At 40.7% G+C, this 16336-nt stretch overlaps 1 protein-coding gene across 2 annotated transcripts in view; it reads right to left on the bottom strand.

Annotated features, from left to right (window-relative positions):
- Positions 1–13899: 13899 nt before the first annotated feature.
- The window catches only part of col5a3a (collagen, type V, alpha 3a), a 46357-nt gene continuing 43920 nt past the window's right edge, over positions 13900–16336 (bottom strand). For both annotated transcript variants that reach the window (XM_080487272.1, XM_080487273.1), the window contains one exon: positions 13900–16208. In XM_080487272.1, coding sequence (XP_080343398.1) covers positions 16062–16208 — 147 coding nt within the window. In that variant the 3' untranslated portion in view covers positions 13900–16061. The remainder of the gene's footprint in view (positions 16209–16336) is intronic.

Here is a 16336-nt window from a genome sequence, read left to right as displayed (position 1 = left end):
ACAATTACCAACCTATCTGTCTCACATTGATATCACATGGCACATGTTCATACCTGCTCTGTCCCTGTGATTTTCTACTTTCGAAATATGAGACATGGCAGTCTGAGAGTGAGGGAGTAAGAGATAAAGAAGTAGACACTAGCTAGATAAAAGAATGGTTTTACATAATTAAGCCGATAGAAGTGATTACAGCAGCTTATCCAGAGAGCACGAACTGCACACATTCAGCTTCATTATGAAGTCAAAGACTCCAAACTGTCGCTGATGGCTTAATTACAGTTCCACAGTGGAACAAATGTTTTAGAGCTTTTATGGCAATTCACAAGCCCCTTTTCCTGAATACGGTCATAAGAGATGTTTTGTTTCATCTTTGTCTCTCATCCCACTTTCTTTCTTTTAATCCCTCTGTATTCTCTTCTTCATATTGAGGTTTTTTCATTTGACTTTGGTCCTGTTGTGACCAATAAATCTGAGTGGAGAGAAGGAAGAAGAAACATTTTTTACCTTTTTGAACAGACTCTCTTAAGTCTCAACTCACCAAATGTTCACCAGAGCTTCTTGCAACTCTCAGTTGTATAGTGGTTGGAGTTTGAAGCTGTCCCTTCTGCTCCAAGACTGCTTCGCCAAGCTCCACAGAGGCAGGCCAGCAGGAAGGAGTGTGGACTCAGCACTTCTCACCGGTTAGTTTCTGAAGCCAGGCACTGGGGTTTTACTCTCCAGTCTGCTTCTGCATTATTGAATCAGGGGACTGCTTGGAGCCTTCAAACGGACAGAGCCAACATGCAGATTTGATGCATCAATATATTTTGGTGGAACAATGTGAAAGAAAAGCAGACAGGAAAGCAACACGGAAAAATTGGATCAGATCGTCTCAATGCAATGAATATTCTCTTTCTGAGTATACCACTTATCTTCCATTGCACAATTCTATACGACGACACATACACACGGTATCTTTCATACCCAAGACCTAAGACACATATATCACATATTCATACACACACAAAACACACATGCGGATACTCACGCACAGACCCGTGCTCATTTCCCTGAAGGCCTTCATTAGATAAAAGGAAAACAGCTCTTTCCAGAACTGCAGTGCAATTATTCAGTGTAGTCAAGCATGTCTCTGTGTGACAAAGCAAATTGCTTTTTCGGTTTGCTGTTCCTGATACAGATAGGCCTTTCAAAATCTGAGGGGAAGCTTCGCGTCACTGCTCTCGATGCTGCAGGAGATACCGACAGTTATTTACCCAACTGTGTGTGTTCGTGTTTATAGATGAATTCATACATGCCTGCATGCTGTGTATTTGGGTGAAGACACCTGTGTTCTGCTCCACAGTATTTCTTGTGAAAATTGCGTGATTAATGGGGGAAATGCGTGATGCGATGTGTTATGGTTCGTGTAGAAGAACTTCATGAACTCTGCTCCACTATGATGATTATCGCTGTGAAAAAAAAAATGCATGAGCTTGTTCAAATGATGCATTTTTCCACTTTGCAGTTGAGGACCCACTTGGTTTCAGTTGAATGTTTATCAGCTGGACTTAATTTCATTTGTTCACTCATTTGAAAGCTTTATATTACTTTCACAGGAGAACTCTATGCATTGGTATGAAAAGAAACCTCTTACAAGTTCTACTGAAGGTGTAAAAACACTTTTCAGCCCAAACTATCAGAGTCACTCTGATTGTCGAAGCTTTGAAAGGCTTCAAACTGGCAGATCATTTGGACCAAGGTAAACGGTGAGAACATTTGTATGAAAGTGGCTTGAGAAATACACGGGCCCTTCCTCAAATTTGACAGATGATTATCCTTTCCTTCATGTTAGGGTGAATGAGAGAGCTGTTCATGGCCACTGACTCCTTATTTATCTTATCCCTGCACCCTCCTGTAGGGTCCCAATCAATAATCAGGGACTTGGAGTGAGAGGAGAAGACAGCATGAGAGTCATATGGAGTGAGGTAGTGAGAGGAAGAGAAAGTGCAAGGACAGAGCGAAGCATAAAGATTTATTTGCGCTCCCTGTACGTTTATGACCTGTGAGTGAGAAAGACAAATGCTTATGGGAAGCTTCAGGAATCTCCTATGCGAATATGGTGCGTCAATTGATTTTGTAATGATTTTCATCTGGGTACAATATTGACTAGCTGTATATTAGTTCAAAGTCTTCTTAGTTTATGATGACACTTACAACTAAGTGAAATTGGGAAACTGAACAATGAACGGTGGCCAGTTATTGAGATCCTTCATCTCTTATTCTGTCTTTGAGTGTTGTTCATGGTAATGTGATGAGGAAAGTAACATAGAGACTGTGTAATGGCCAAATGTTAGTCTGGCACTGATTGTGTTTGTGAGAGGGAAGGGCATTGTTTCATGCCTTCGGTTCCGATCGATTGTAATCGTCTGTCCCACCACCCTGGGACGACGGGCTTTAAGCAACAACCCAAACATAAAGGGGCCAGCCTGTTGCCATAGAAACATGTTAAGTCATGCCAATAAACTAGCTGGTATACTATTTGGAAAAACAAGGGATAAGGTGACAGGATGACATGTAGCTCACAGCTTTCCTGTGGAGTGGTGAGGTGACGGCTTCTTTGAAATCTACCACCTCTGAGGCTGTGAGCGCACATGGAGGGTTTGGAGGCTGCTTTAGTATCCACACTTATTCGGTCACCCCTGATCGAAAAGTCAGAAAAAAAACATAAGCAGGAGATGTTGTAGAGGTGAAAGTTACACATTTGTTAAACAAAGAATAAGTGAAAGAGATTCGCCCTCAAACAGGATGTAGGCAATAATAATTTCATCGTTGGTTTCACGGTTATTTTTCCCACTCTTTATGAGAAATCTGAAGAACCCTGCACGGGCACTTTAAAATTCTCATGTTTTATGCCTGTCAGCTCCATCCATGTGTGCCTGGAATATCTGATAAATTCTACTGATGTAGCTTCACGTCGGCTGGGGGATGGATAGAGCAATAGATGGATAGAGAGAGGCAGGAAGAGGGAGTGAGTGAAAAAATTTGAGCGTAGAAATGCAATGATCAGATAAAGGAGCGAACAAAGGAAGAACAAGAGACAAAGAGAAAGGAGGGAGCTTAAGCATACATGGACATAGACTGACAATTGACTTTGAGATGCTATAAAGAGGCTAACAAATGGAGAGAGAGTGAGAATGAAGGACAGATTAAAACAAGAGTGAACGTGAGCATTGTCGAAGCCCCGTGAAACCCACTGACCAGTCTAATTATCCTCTATGTTCTTCAAAAACTGCTGGAGTTATTGTGAGTTGGTCCCTGGGGACCAGAACCCACTCCTCATTTTCTCTGAGATTCAATTCCACTTCATCCTGCTCTGTCTTTTACATATAAAACACTTTCTTCAATTATTCCTCTGACGTTCATATCCGGATTATTTGACGTCTATGCCTATTCAGAGTGACTGCTCATTTCGCCTCACTCTCGTGTGACTAGAATCAATCCCAAGCTCATTCAAAGATAGGCACAGAGAGTGTGTTTGTGTGTGTATGCTTTTACGTGTGTGTGTGTGTGTATGCTTTTACGTGTGTGTGTGTGTGTGTGTGTGTGTGTGTGTGCGTGTGTGCGTGTGTGCGTGCGTGCGTGCGTGCGTGCGTGCGTGCGTGCGTGTGCGACACACCATGCAAGAGTGAGTCGAAGGAAGTGAGTGTGCTTTGTGAGTTTAGTGTAATGAAGGTGTTTCCAACTTATCCTTGCCCTGCTCCCTCCCTTGTGTAGGACAGCATGGTTTATTTGAGATCAAATGAGGCTACGATTACACAGTGGATGCCTTTCTCTTTGAATCGATTACAAACAAAAGGAGCATTCCATCAGAGGCTTTTAACCAGAGTTGCTGCTCCACGCATACCGTCTATACCTTATTCCTTCATTGTTCGTTTGAATGTGTTGGCAGTAGGAATGGAGAGAGAATTTTGTCCCCCCCCCCCCCCCCCCAATATAATTTATCTAAGGAGAATTAAAGTGCTATTTCTGCCAGAGAAGGGGTGTGTACAGGCTTCTCTAAAGGTCGAAACTTGTTTTCTGATATTTTGTGGTTGGTGCTTAAATATTGCAGCTGTATGCATGCTGCAATTTGTTAACAAACAAGGAATGTTTCTGTACATTTACTTATGTGCCTCGCATGATGCCTTTTGTCGTCAGTTCATTCACACTGCTATGTTTGGGTATTTTTTATTTTTTTTTGTAAAAATACATCCTTTCTGGCAATGAGCTAAACTTCATTACTTGAGACTTTGTGTTCAGAGTGTGTTTCACTTGCAATGTGCAATAGTTGGCAACACAGCCCTTCTTGCATTTAAATTACACAGTAGATGTGTTTTGTGTGCTCTGCTGGTGAATTATGGATCCCTTGATTTAGTGCACAATTATTTGGCTTTTCCTACTGATCCTCAACTGGCAATAACTTATTCCATGCTGAAACACAGTTTGAAACATTCTCGCATTTCTTTTCAAGAAGACGCTTACTCTCGATTGTTTGAAACCACGGTCAGACACATCTGCCATAGTTCATGAATCCACTGCAGCAACTGAATTGTGCAGACATTTCAAAAAGGCTCACACATGTGTATCACATCTCAGTTAAATTGTGGTTAAGCACTGATCAGAGAAATGCATGAATACATTAAGGCTTTGAGTGTTTGCTGTGTGTGCACTGCCCACTAAAAACTGGAAGAGGTAAAAGCTCTTACAGTTGGTTGTGTTACTGACTGCGGTCCTTGGAAAGAAGAAACCAACACGCCTGGAGCTAATAGAGCCTGACAGAAGGACAATTGTCTCATCCTGTCCCTCTGGCAGGTTCTGCAGACAGACGATCATCTCAGCAGCACTTTCAGCCTCTGCAGGTAGAGCAGAGGAAAAAGCCCTTTTGTATTTTTGATGATCAACATTTAAGGGTATGTGTGAATAGGAGGAGATGATTTCCATGCATAAGTAAAGAAATAAAGCTTTTTTATGCTGAATGCAAAGCATCATGGAAGACACCAAGAGCTGTACACTCATCTGAAATCATCCCTGAGGTCAGTTGTGATTATTATTTTTGTGAATACTTTAAGTTGACAGTGATGGGATGACTCGAGGGAAGTGACAATTCCTGCAATTAAGCAAGAAAATTTGCTCCAAAATGCACAAAACCATGCGTTTAGCACCACAAGGACCCAGTACATATGCAAAGTGGACACAATCTTGTAGTGGCTTCATCACAAGTTTAAATTCTCTATTGTTGCCAAGCTAAAGCCCGCGCTTAAACTCATTTAGCGTCTGTGGATAAATCAGTAGATGGCTTTCCACATATGCTTTGAACACAGACGGCTGAAGCTTAATAGGATATGCCCGGAAGAATTGGATAAACTGCCCAAATCCAGGTGCGCAAAGCCTTTCATGACTTACCTAAGAATGCTCATAGTAGCAGCAGCCGCTACAGGGACCTCTTAATATTGATATATATTGAATTCAGCTTCTGAATATATTTTAATGACAGATATTTGTTCATTTAAAATCTTTTTTTTTTAAATGAGCAAAAATGTAACAATATATTCAGAAGGAAATGTGACGTCTACTGGTTTTTAAAGCAGTACTACAAGTGGAAACCTTATGAAGATGATTGAAACCCAGTTTAAAACTTCATCAGCAGTCAAGATTTTGCGATCTGCGTGAAAGTTGGTGTTTAGTGTCAAACTTAGCACTTTTATGTTTTTAGTCTGTCTGTAAGGCAACTTTAAAAAGTGGTTTGATCATTGTAGACAACCTGCTAAATCACTGCTGCAATTCTGCAGCAAGCAGCTTGAGTACTGGGCACGTCCTGTTGCCCGTGGGACGGAGACATCTATGCAAGAGTGCATCACGGGCGCCCTATTGAAGTTTTCTCTGTAGTTGTATCTGAAAGGCAATATTAGTGGTGTGGGTGCTCTCAAATGGCCGTGTGCCTCAGTTATTTTGTAACTGGCAGATTGATCTGTCAGCAGTTTACGGATTACATGCTTACTTTGGACATTTCGCTTGATTGTTTTTCTGGAAAAAGCAAAGTAACTGTCTCAATAAAAAAAAAAAAAAAAAAAATTCAAACCTGTAGCCTGAAGGATAAAAGCAGTGCTTTACAGACGGTATTTGTTCTTCCACACATCAGCCATCAAACTCAGTCAAGCTTCAAGCATAAGCCCTGCATCACACAATGTTATGCAGTGACTGAATAAGCACTATACTGTACAACCCTGTCATTTTCACTGTGGATCAGTTGGATGATGACAAGCCACTGATCTAAGCTTCAATTCCCCAATGAACATTGCACTAATGCAGATCCCCACATTAGTTGATGGAAAAGATGGGGAGGAGAGTGAGGGGTTGAACTGGAGTCATAGGCGAAGGGGTGTAAAGGACTCTTGGCAGTATTTGCAAAGGGATCAATAATGGACTACTAACATGGAGAAAGCTGTTTAGCAAGATTGTGTGGGTGGGAATGTCTCAGTGAGCAGTGGCTTTATGTTGCCTGTATTAAAAGAGTGGGAGGAAAAAGGCTTTGGAGGAGCTGCGACCCGTGTGAAGATCGTGGAGTAAAGAAAGGACTTTTTACATTACCATGGTAGTTGTAGGAATTGTAGTGAGGCACAGCTTTGTTTCTTGCTTCTGTGTAAGTGAGAATTGGGAGAGTGTCTGTTTTATGATTTGCACTTATAATTTGCAGGATGTTTTGCTGTCATTGATGTCAAGCAGACATTTGACCAAAAAGTTAGAAGGGGACTAGGATTCCAGGTAGGCCTGAAAGTAGATATTGTTCTGCTGTTTATTCTTTGTCATTCAGCAACAACAGTTCTGTGCTGCTGTCAAATTCACTGATATGTTTCCAAATAAATGGTGGTGACAACTGTTAGAATTCTGTTCCTGTTAAATGTCTACATAAAATCAGATACTTCTTTTCTTTACTGTATTGAAGAGCAACAAATGTCTACCTTAGTGTGTTTGTTCATACGTAAGTATAATTGTTTAACTTACTTTGTGTTGTCTAAAGTCTGAACACAGTCCACAGGCGTCTTCCGATTGATGACCAAATCACTGGGATAATGTCACGCATGTTTTTTAGGGGCAAGATGTATTCTTAGGTTTGGGAAGACAAGGTAAAGTTTAAGCTGTTCATTTTGATGGTTGATGGTTCCGGTCAACTGGTCAGTAAATCAGTTTTCTATACTGTTGTGTACCTTAACCCAATTGTACAGTAATATAAATGAACTCCTGTGGAAGAAAGGGGAAGTTAAATTAATACATTTTCAGGAAATTACATTCACCCTCACCAAGGGTGCCTTCTGCCATGCGAGGTGCCAGCACATGTGTGAGCGACTTGGAGTCGGTGTATTGCCCAAGAACACTTCAACGGGGGGATATTTGGGATGGAATCTACTTTCATTGGATTCTAAGATAGCCTACTCTACCAACTGAGCCACACAATTAAAAAGAAACTTCAGGGTCTTACTGGAGTAGAGTTTTACAATTCGTAGATCTAGCTGGGGTGGCACAGTGGTGTGGTGGTTAGCACTCCTGTGTCATAGTGTGAATAGCCAGTGTTCAAGTCCCGGTTTGTAGCTTTACTGTGTGTTCTCTGGCCACTCCGGTTACCTCCCACACTCCTGTAAAATGCATTTAAGATTTAATCAGTGATTCTAAAATTGCCCATAGGTACATGAATTATTTGGGTATTTGTTTCTCTCTGTTTGCCTTTGTTGGAATGGGTGTACCCTTCAATGAGTGAAGACGCATCATGAGCTTGGATTTTCCCAACCCCCCCCTGCAACTTTGATGAGTTAACATAGAAGATAGAGAAATGGGTTGACAGTTACAGCTGATTTTAATGTGCGTGTCTGTCTGTGTGTCTTTTCATGTAAACATACAGAATTATGTTTTAAGTCAAACAGAAACAGGATTTTGTCTACTCATCCACACAATCTATCACAGTTGGGATTGCAATATAAAGAAGTCCCACATTGTGACTCTGCAGCCATAAGTGTCTGGTGAATCATTATTCAATGATTATTATTATTATTGTATTTTTATTTTGCTCCCCATTTCATTACAGTTGAGAAACTTGTAAAAGTAACAAAACATATGTCGGTCCAGTATCTAGGTCACCTTGCATCAGAGTATTAACTTTCTTTCAAGGCTGTCAAAATGAGAGAGAGGCAGAATCTGAAGGTGGTGGACATTCCTCCAACACAGCAGACTGAAAGTACTTAAAAAGTGGATTTAGCTTCTTTTCTCAGCACCGTGCCTTAATGTTTTTTACCTTTTGCACTCTGAGTCTCATTCAGAATTTACATCCAGCAGGTGTTTTCATATTCAGTGAGGGTCTTGCCCCTGTGGGAGTGGTGGGAGCTCACAGGTAATAGGCACACTGTGTTCATGCTGTCAACAGGGAAACGTATGATTGGCCTCCGTTCGACAGCAGGGACGGGACTTAGATGAAGGGGAGGTGTGTGTGTGTGTGTGTGTGTGTGTGTGTGTGTGTAAGAGTGTTCTTGTGGGCAAATCAGCATAGGTTCTTGCATATGTGTATGTATTTTCATACCCGTGTGTTTATGAGAAAGTGTGTAGAAACATAGAGGAAGGGCTGCTGTTCCAGTCTGCTCACTGACAGTCTCTTGGTTAATGAGCAGCTGTCGACCATCACTATTCATGAGCCCTGTCACTCACCTTCTCTCTCAAAGCACCAGCACCTGAAACCCCAAGTCTTTCATTAGCACTGCAGCACACACCTCTCTATCACAAGCATACATTCGTTCTACAACATGACCATAAACTCGTACGGATGTGTAAAGACGTGACAGAAAATATACAGCACACAGAGCACCAGTGGAGCCTGAATCTTCAATAGAATTCAAATTGAAGCGTTGTGGTTTAAACCGAGTAGGTTCTGGTTTATTCAGGCGGCAAAGCATTCAATCAGCACATCACTGCACTTTCATCTGATCCTGAAACGCGCATACATATGGGACCTAACTAGAAATGGCCGTTTTATGTGTCCTAGAGGAAATGGGTTGAGAGCTGGGGTTTAACTAAAGACCTCTGTTTGTGCAGCAGAGTGTGTGGAACAGTCAAAGAAAATGAAACACCAGCATGAAAACCTATTTCTTTAAATGATGGAGGTTTCATGTTGACATTGGCTTGCTTTTTCTACCTTTATACTAGTTTACTCACTCCCATAGAAACAGGGCAGAGCAGTGAGACTGGTTCTTCTATCTTTATATTGTGGTACACAGTGTTTAAGAAACTTCTAGAGAAAGTGAGAATCCCTCAACAAAGAGCTGCTCCCCTTCCCAAAGAAAAGGTTTTCTTTTAACAGTGAAATAATCATCCGAACAGAAACTCTTACTTTCATACAAAGTGAATTGGCATATTATACAAGTGTTGTAGCCAACTCTTTCCAATTGCTTCAGTGATAGAAAATCCACCCCCCCCCCCCCACCCCCCCATCACCAATCAAGAGCCCCAAATGCATGTTTGTGTGGTCACAGCGTGGATACTACATGTGTCTGCATGGATAAGATAAAGGATATAGATTCTTTTTTTTAGAGCTATGAATGTTTGATTGTATAATGAAAAAGTAAACATTTGACAGAAATAGGAAAAAGAGTGACTGCAAGAGTATTTCCCGATTGCAGATTCACATTATTGCTTCATGTCTCAGGTTGGCTGTAAAATATTGAAGAGCAGCAGAGTCAGGCCCAATTGTCCTCATTACAGTGAAACATATGAAAGCATTATTCAAACCGTGCCGGTCGCACTGACATGCTCAGAGAAAGGAATGCATTCGGTCTCATCTGAAAGTGTATTGATTGCTATGCTTTATCTCTTTGCTGGTATAAACACAGGAAATTACATGACATTGTCAATTTTGTGCAAAACAAATTTGTGGAAAACATATTGTGTTTTCTTACCACCATATGATGCTGAGCACCATACTTTCAGATATTTTCTCTATCTAGCTCACCCTCTGCTTTGCAAGATTTATGAAAAATGTCCAGGTGCCCATGAAATGCTGCCACTTCTGATTCTCTGTGATAAAATAACAACCGTGTCAGTGCCGCCACAGATAAAAGACAGCGTGCATTGATCATTTGGAGTGTGAGCGAGGAGAAAAGGGGGGATACAGATGAGGCAAATGGGTGACAGAGGGAGAGGTGGAGGGAAGAAGATGAGGATTTTATATTTATTTATTTTTTTGCATGCAGTACCACAGACAAGAACAGCCAGACTTATTGAGGTGAATGGAAACGATTAGTTTCCTTGGCTTTTCAACTGAGGTCTGAGCAAATGTACTCCCACAGCTGAATCACTCAGTCTCTGTCTTTCACTTTTGCTCTTTTCTCACTGCCTTGTCTGATTTATGGGAAAAATCATTTCTATTGAGTGATTGGGTCTCTCTCTCTCTCTCTCTCTCTCTAATACACAAAGATACAGTTCTCTTGTGGTTGTTCCTTATGTTTTTTGTTTTTGTTCCTGATCAGGGCTAAGCTTGATCATTAACTCCTGCCTTTAATTGATGCAGATCTTTTCATGTGCAAATTGGCCTGAGTGATTCATATAAGACCGTTTATATCCAATGAATGAATATCTATCTATCTATCTATCTATCTATCTATCTATCTATCTATCTATCTATCTATCTATCTATCTATCTATCTATCTATCTATCTATCTATCTATCTATCTATCTATCTATCTATCTATCTATCTATCTATCTATCTATCTATCTATCTATCTATCTATCTATCTATCTATCTATCTATCTATCTATCTATCTATCTATCTATCTATCTATCTATCTATCTATCTATCTATCTATCTATCTATCTATCTATCTATCTATCTATCTATCTATCTATCTATCTATCTATCTATCTATCTATCTATCTATCTATCTATCTATCTATCTATCTATCTATCTATATCTGCTTCCAATTCACCCTCATCCCTCTACGTCTCTCTCCTTCCCTCTCCCATTCTGGTAAATAAGACACCGCTGATTACTTTGGCTGTCCGGGGAATCTTTGAGATAACTCAGTTCTCTTTTTCCTGAGGACATTAAGTGAGGATGGCATGACAGTCATAGTGGTTGTGGATGTGGTGGTGGATGCTGAGAGCTGCAGCAGTGTGTGGTGGGGGGGGGGGGGGGGGGGTGGTTCTCAAGCTGCGTGTTTAAATCTGGGCTCTCCGTCTGCCAGATAATCATCTGACACTCTTTCAGTCACATGGGGCCTTGGGCTTCCGAATCATCACCGAGCTGTTTGTCCACTCGCCCAGGGATTTCTGTTCCCCTCCCTCGCCTTCAACTCTCTCTCTCTCTGTCTCTATTTTTCTTAAAAAAAACCAGTTTTACTAATGTTAGCTTTGGTGATAAGAGCTTTTGATGAAAAAAGCATGTGTGGAAATGATTGCCCCACCCTTCGCGAGATAAAGGAACTGTGAATGGGACCTGGCAGGAGAGGCGCTTGCATGCACACTAATAAGAGAACCCCCTCTGCTCCACCGCAAATGCTCATGCTTTCACATACCCATACAAATACAAATCCAGTCCTACGCATCAAGGAGCATGTTGAGCAGAAGCCAGAGATGATGCCAGTTATTGCCCACCACATGTACAGTGCAGGATGTTAAAGTGAGAACAGCATGCACACTCATACCCACATCAGTAGTGTGGAAAATCAAGTTGGCTATTATCCACTGGGACACGAAATCCGGATTTAGGAAGACATGTTGAGACATACAGAATGTCCCATGCTTCATTCGCAAAAGTAGATGTTCCCGCTGACTCTTTCTAATTAATCTGAACATCTGTTTAATTTGTTCATTTCTCTCCGTGACTTTGCGACATGTTAGGCTTAGTTAAAATCAATGTCACAGGAGCAGAGCTGTGGGCAGGGAAAACTAGAGCGAGAGAGACCGGGGCGACCAGACAGTCTAACAAACAATAAAGAAACATATCTAACATTCTCAGATCCACAATAATGAGACAGAGATGTGGACACAAGGGAGAAGGGGGCAGAAAGAGTGCAAGATATGAGAAAAAGAAAAAGAGAGAAAGAAACCCCTCAATCTTTCTTTTTCCAATATGCAGAAACTAAGCACCCGCCTGCCTCTCGGTTACACTGATCTACAACTAAGTCTGAAACAGCTCATCAATGCAAACCATATATCAGAGAAGTGCTTATGTGCTTTTAGAGACCAGTGAACATCATTGAACAGTTGGCCAATAGATTAGCTGACTGAAGTATGACTGACATTTTCCGATTAGTATGATAAAGATTACATGAGTTGATGAGTGTAGACATTCTCTATGTAAAACAAAGACAGGTTTAATGTGTCACTGTGTAGATAATGTTTGAAGCCAAACACATCACAGAAATCCTGTCTCGCCACACTGCAGTGGTTTCTCCCACAGTCTCGTTTCCTTGATGTATTGCAATCAGTTGCAAAATGAATGATATAATGGAATTATTTCAAATCAAAAAGTCCCAACCCTCTGTTCAAAACGTGGCTCATTTTCTGACATATTGTTCAGAAACAGGTCATTGACATGTGCCAAGCTAAGTCATGATTGCACACAAAGACAGATACACACATGACGAGTTACCTATTTCCTGTCATCTGAAAAAGTAAATATCTATGCATCATTTTAGAATGTTTTCTTATAGAGCCATATAATTTAATACAGATCAAAACATCATTCATCCACACTTTTAAGCATCGCTATTTGTCTTCTGTGTTTATGGTTGTAAGCATAAACTACCAATTTCCACACATGGGAGAGCAATTCCACGGGACTCCCACAGGCTTTCTCCGAGCTGAGCTCTGGGATCAGTTGGATGAAGAGTTCCCCTCGTCGCTTTGCTCACAGTAGTTTATCTCTGCGCCAAAGAAGAAACTGCTCTGCGGTGGTTTTTCCAAATGGTTTTCATGTTTGACAACTCAATTCTAAGTTGTTGGTGTTTTTTTTCTTTTTGGTTCGTCTTTGGGGAAAATCGGTTAGCTTTGATCACACTTGCACGTGGCACGACAGTGATTTGAGCACAGGTTCAATACAAAACAGAAAACAGTAGACCTCTCAGAAGATGCAATGTCACAGAAATGATGGGAACTGCAGGGTGGGATGTGGACAATGGAAAAGGGCAAAATACTGTGGAAGGACCATTGACAGTCACACAGCTCTTCTGCTTGATCATTATTCTGAGGTAGTGTGGCAGCAGGTGACCTTTCCTGGTCAAGAGCTTAGTGTGGTTAAAATTCAATTGCGTGGAAAAGAAAGGGAGGGAAAAAAAAGTTAACCTTTATTCTACTACAGATGCCGACCTTGAACAATGGGCCCCAAAGGGAATGGAAGCCTTGTACTTTGATATGTGCAATAAAAGGATCTTTCAAGTGTGAATGTCTGTGTGCATGCATGTGACATGTCTCTGCACGACTCTGAAAATGCATTACTTTTTCCTTATTGCATAAATTTTCATCCAGATAGCTCTCTATTGTCAAGGTAATGACCAAAACGTCACAGCCTGAATATTATTACTGACCTCTTCTTGTGTTCTCATCATCCGTCGTTCCACCATTCCTTTCCTCGCCTCCGCTTCTTCGCCTCCTTCCCCTTTGGGAACTGAAACACAACTAATTGAAATAAATTAACTGGGGAGCAAATCAAAGTTGATTACATCGACTGCATGGGGATCCTGATTGCACGCTTGTTGAGTGAATGTTGCAGAACTAGTTGATAATGAAAGATCTTGTTTGTTGATTACACTCTGACTGGACAATGTAGACAGCGACTTGCCCTCATGCATACCGTTTCAACATGCCTGTAGCACCTGGAGATGGAAACAAAGAGCACAATTCCTCTTGTTTGTCTTTATTTGCACATCAACTTTTGACAAATGCCGTTTTATTTTCATTCAGACAACGGGTTATTGCTGTTAAAAGTCCGAGTAACTGTACAGTATATAAATTGAGCTCATCAAACATTATACACAGGAAGAGCAGTGGATAATGGGCCAGGAGGGCAGCAGTTATTAACTGTACTGTTTCAATGCCATTAGGCAAATACAACCGTGGGAATGAATTGCAAAATTACAGTCTGCTATCTGAGTCTCAGGAGGTAGTTGGCGCATTAAGATATTTCCTTTGTTTGAAGGAAATTCAACCATAAAATAGAATTCACATGCATGTGTCAGTTCTGTAACATTTCACAGCTCTATTTCTTAATTCAAAGACAATTTAAGCCAATGCGCATAGACAGACTGTAGTGAGAATGTCTTCTACAAACAAATCCTGGAGCTGCTCAACAGACAGTGAATAATGGAATTACACTCTTGACACTGTAATAGCACCCGTAGTAATTTTTATTGGAATGTGATGATTTCTTTTTCACAGCTCTATAAAAAAAAAAGAAGGAATTTTTCAAAAAGAATCCCATAGCAGGAAAAAAACATTAAAATGAATCAACTTCTCAAACCGTCATATTATTAACTCCAGTCTTGATGTCATTATATATATATATAATGTTTCTTTTTGGGAGGGGGGGGGGGGGGGGTGTCTGTGTTTGAATATATCAAATTTACAATCCAATAAAACTGGAATTGCAGAATGCAAATATGGTTTGTGAGTGGCTCTTCCCTTTAAATGGATCAATCATGTTGCTCTGAACTGCTCCTAACCTCTTTTCTCTGGCCCTGTGAAACTGGCACAGTCAGCCAGAAGATGTGCAAAAAACAGAAGACTAGTCCCCGGCCTTTGAGGTTGTGTTGTGGTGCTGAAAGAGCAATAACCCTTACTCTCTCTCTAGTCCTATAATCCTGCCCACAGAGACACACAAACATAGTGACACACACACAAAAAATAACACAGTTGAATTATCTTTAGCACCACTTGAGCAAATCATACCAAAGAAACAATAATGCAATATGTTTAAATTCCAATATATGAACAAAACAGACAGAAAAAACCTCTAAGTGGGGCAAAAAACGAAAACTGACAGTGTCACCAATAATACAAAGCTTTCAACAGATACGAAAAATATCAGTTTAAAAGTCTGTAGTTTACACTAAAGAATATTGGAATCAACCTGCTCTTTATCGATGCTTTGAAATATCTCCAACCTAGGTGCTGAGGTATGTGGTACACCCTACACATCCTATTATAGGAAGATTCTGACATGTACATAACTGTAGGGTGCGGAAACATGAATAGCTCAGAATACTTGTTATCAAGCCCATGGAGGGAGGCAATCCAATAGAGGAAACAACCTTATTCGTTCAAGTAAATGTTGGGTTCAATAACTTCCTACACCCATGGAATACAAAGCAAAGTAATTCACTGAGCAAACTGCAGTTGAAGGGTAAAAAGGACAATTTATCATTCCCGCACACAGGAAATTAATTATCAGGGGCTTGAGTGGAATTAATATGCTGGGCTCGTTTACAACCACAATGCAATTGTCATTATGGGGAAATTCAAGCAAGCAAATGAGTATGATGACATTTCAGATTTATTCATTGTCAGTCTTTGTGAAACAATAGGTAGTGACTAGTTCATCCTTGTCTGCGAAGTTCCCCTCAGTTGACCCATACAGTAGGACGGACTGTTCCTCTTCGTAATCTGAGGACACACACCTTCTTTATGAGTGGTCATCGTCAAGTGATGCAGTCCTCAGAATTCTGGAGGATCAAACACGGCTCACTTTTTCAGTGAGATAAAAACAAAACAAAACACAAAACAACTGAAAAGACAATTAAAATTAAATACAATTCAAATAATTCCCTTTGGTCAATGTGCTTTGGCTCCTCAGTTGCAATCCTCTTTCTTGCCACCGTTCTTACTGTTTGGAAGCCATGGAAATGATTTCATTGGCTGTTGAAGAGTTTGAAATATCATACCACAAACCCACCACAGACAGATGCATAATATAATAAATATTGTTTTGGGCAGTGGTTCCAGTCCTGTTACGTTTAGTGAATACAGGTTACGCAGGTCTTCTTGTGTGTTTTTTGATGCCAGCATGTTAACCGTTGAAGCATACTCGTCCAACTTGAAATCCAAACTTCTGATTATTGCCGCCAAAGTCTGCCGGAGCAACATCTATTATAGGGAGCAGCTCTGCTGAGGGGGAGTCTATCTCTAAAACAGTCCTTTCTTGACCTTTGCGGAACTGAAAGAGAAAAATTAAACCCATTATTAGAATCTTCTCGGAGCAAATTGATTAACTAGTTCACCTCTGTCTCGCTTAAATTTCTATTCAAGTCAGTGACTTGATGGTTGCCTACATCTTGAATCAAT

The sequence above is a fragment of the Lipophrys pholis genome (genome assembly GCF_963383615.2).
Source record: "Lipophrys pholis genome assembly, chromosome: 19".
Lineage (NCBI taxonomy): Eukaryota > Metazoa > Chordata > Actinopteri > Blenniiformes > Blenniidae > Lipophrys > Lipophrys pholis.
The sequence above is the reverse complement of the archived record's forward strand: the minus strand, read 5'-3'. Positions and strand labels throughout refer to the sequence as shown.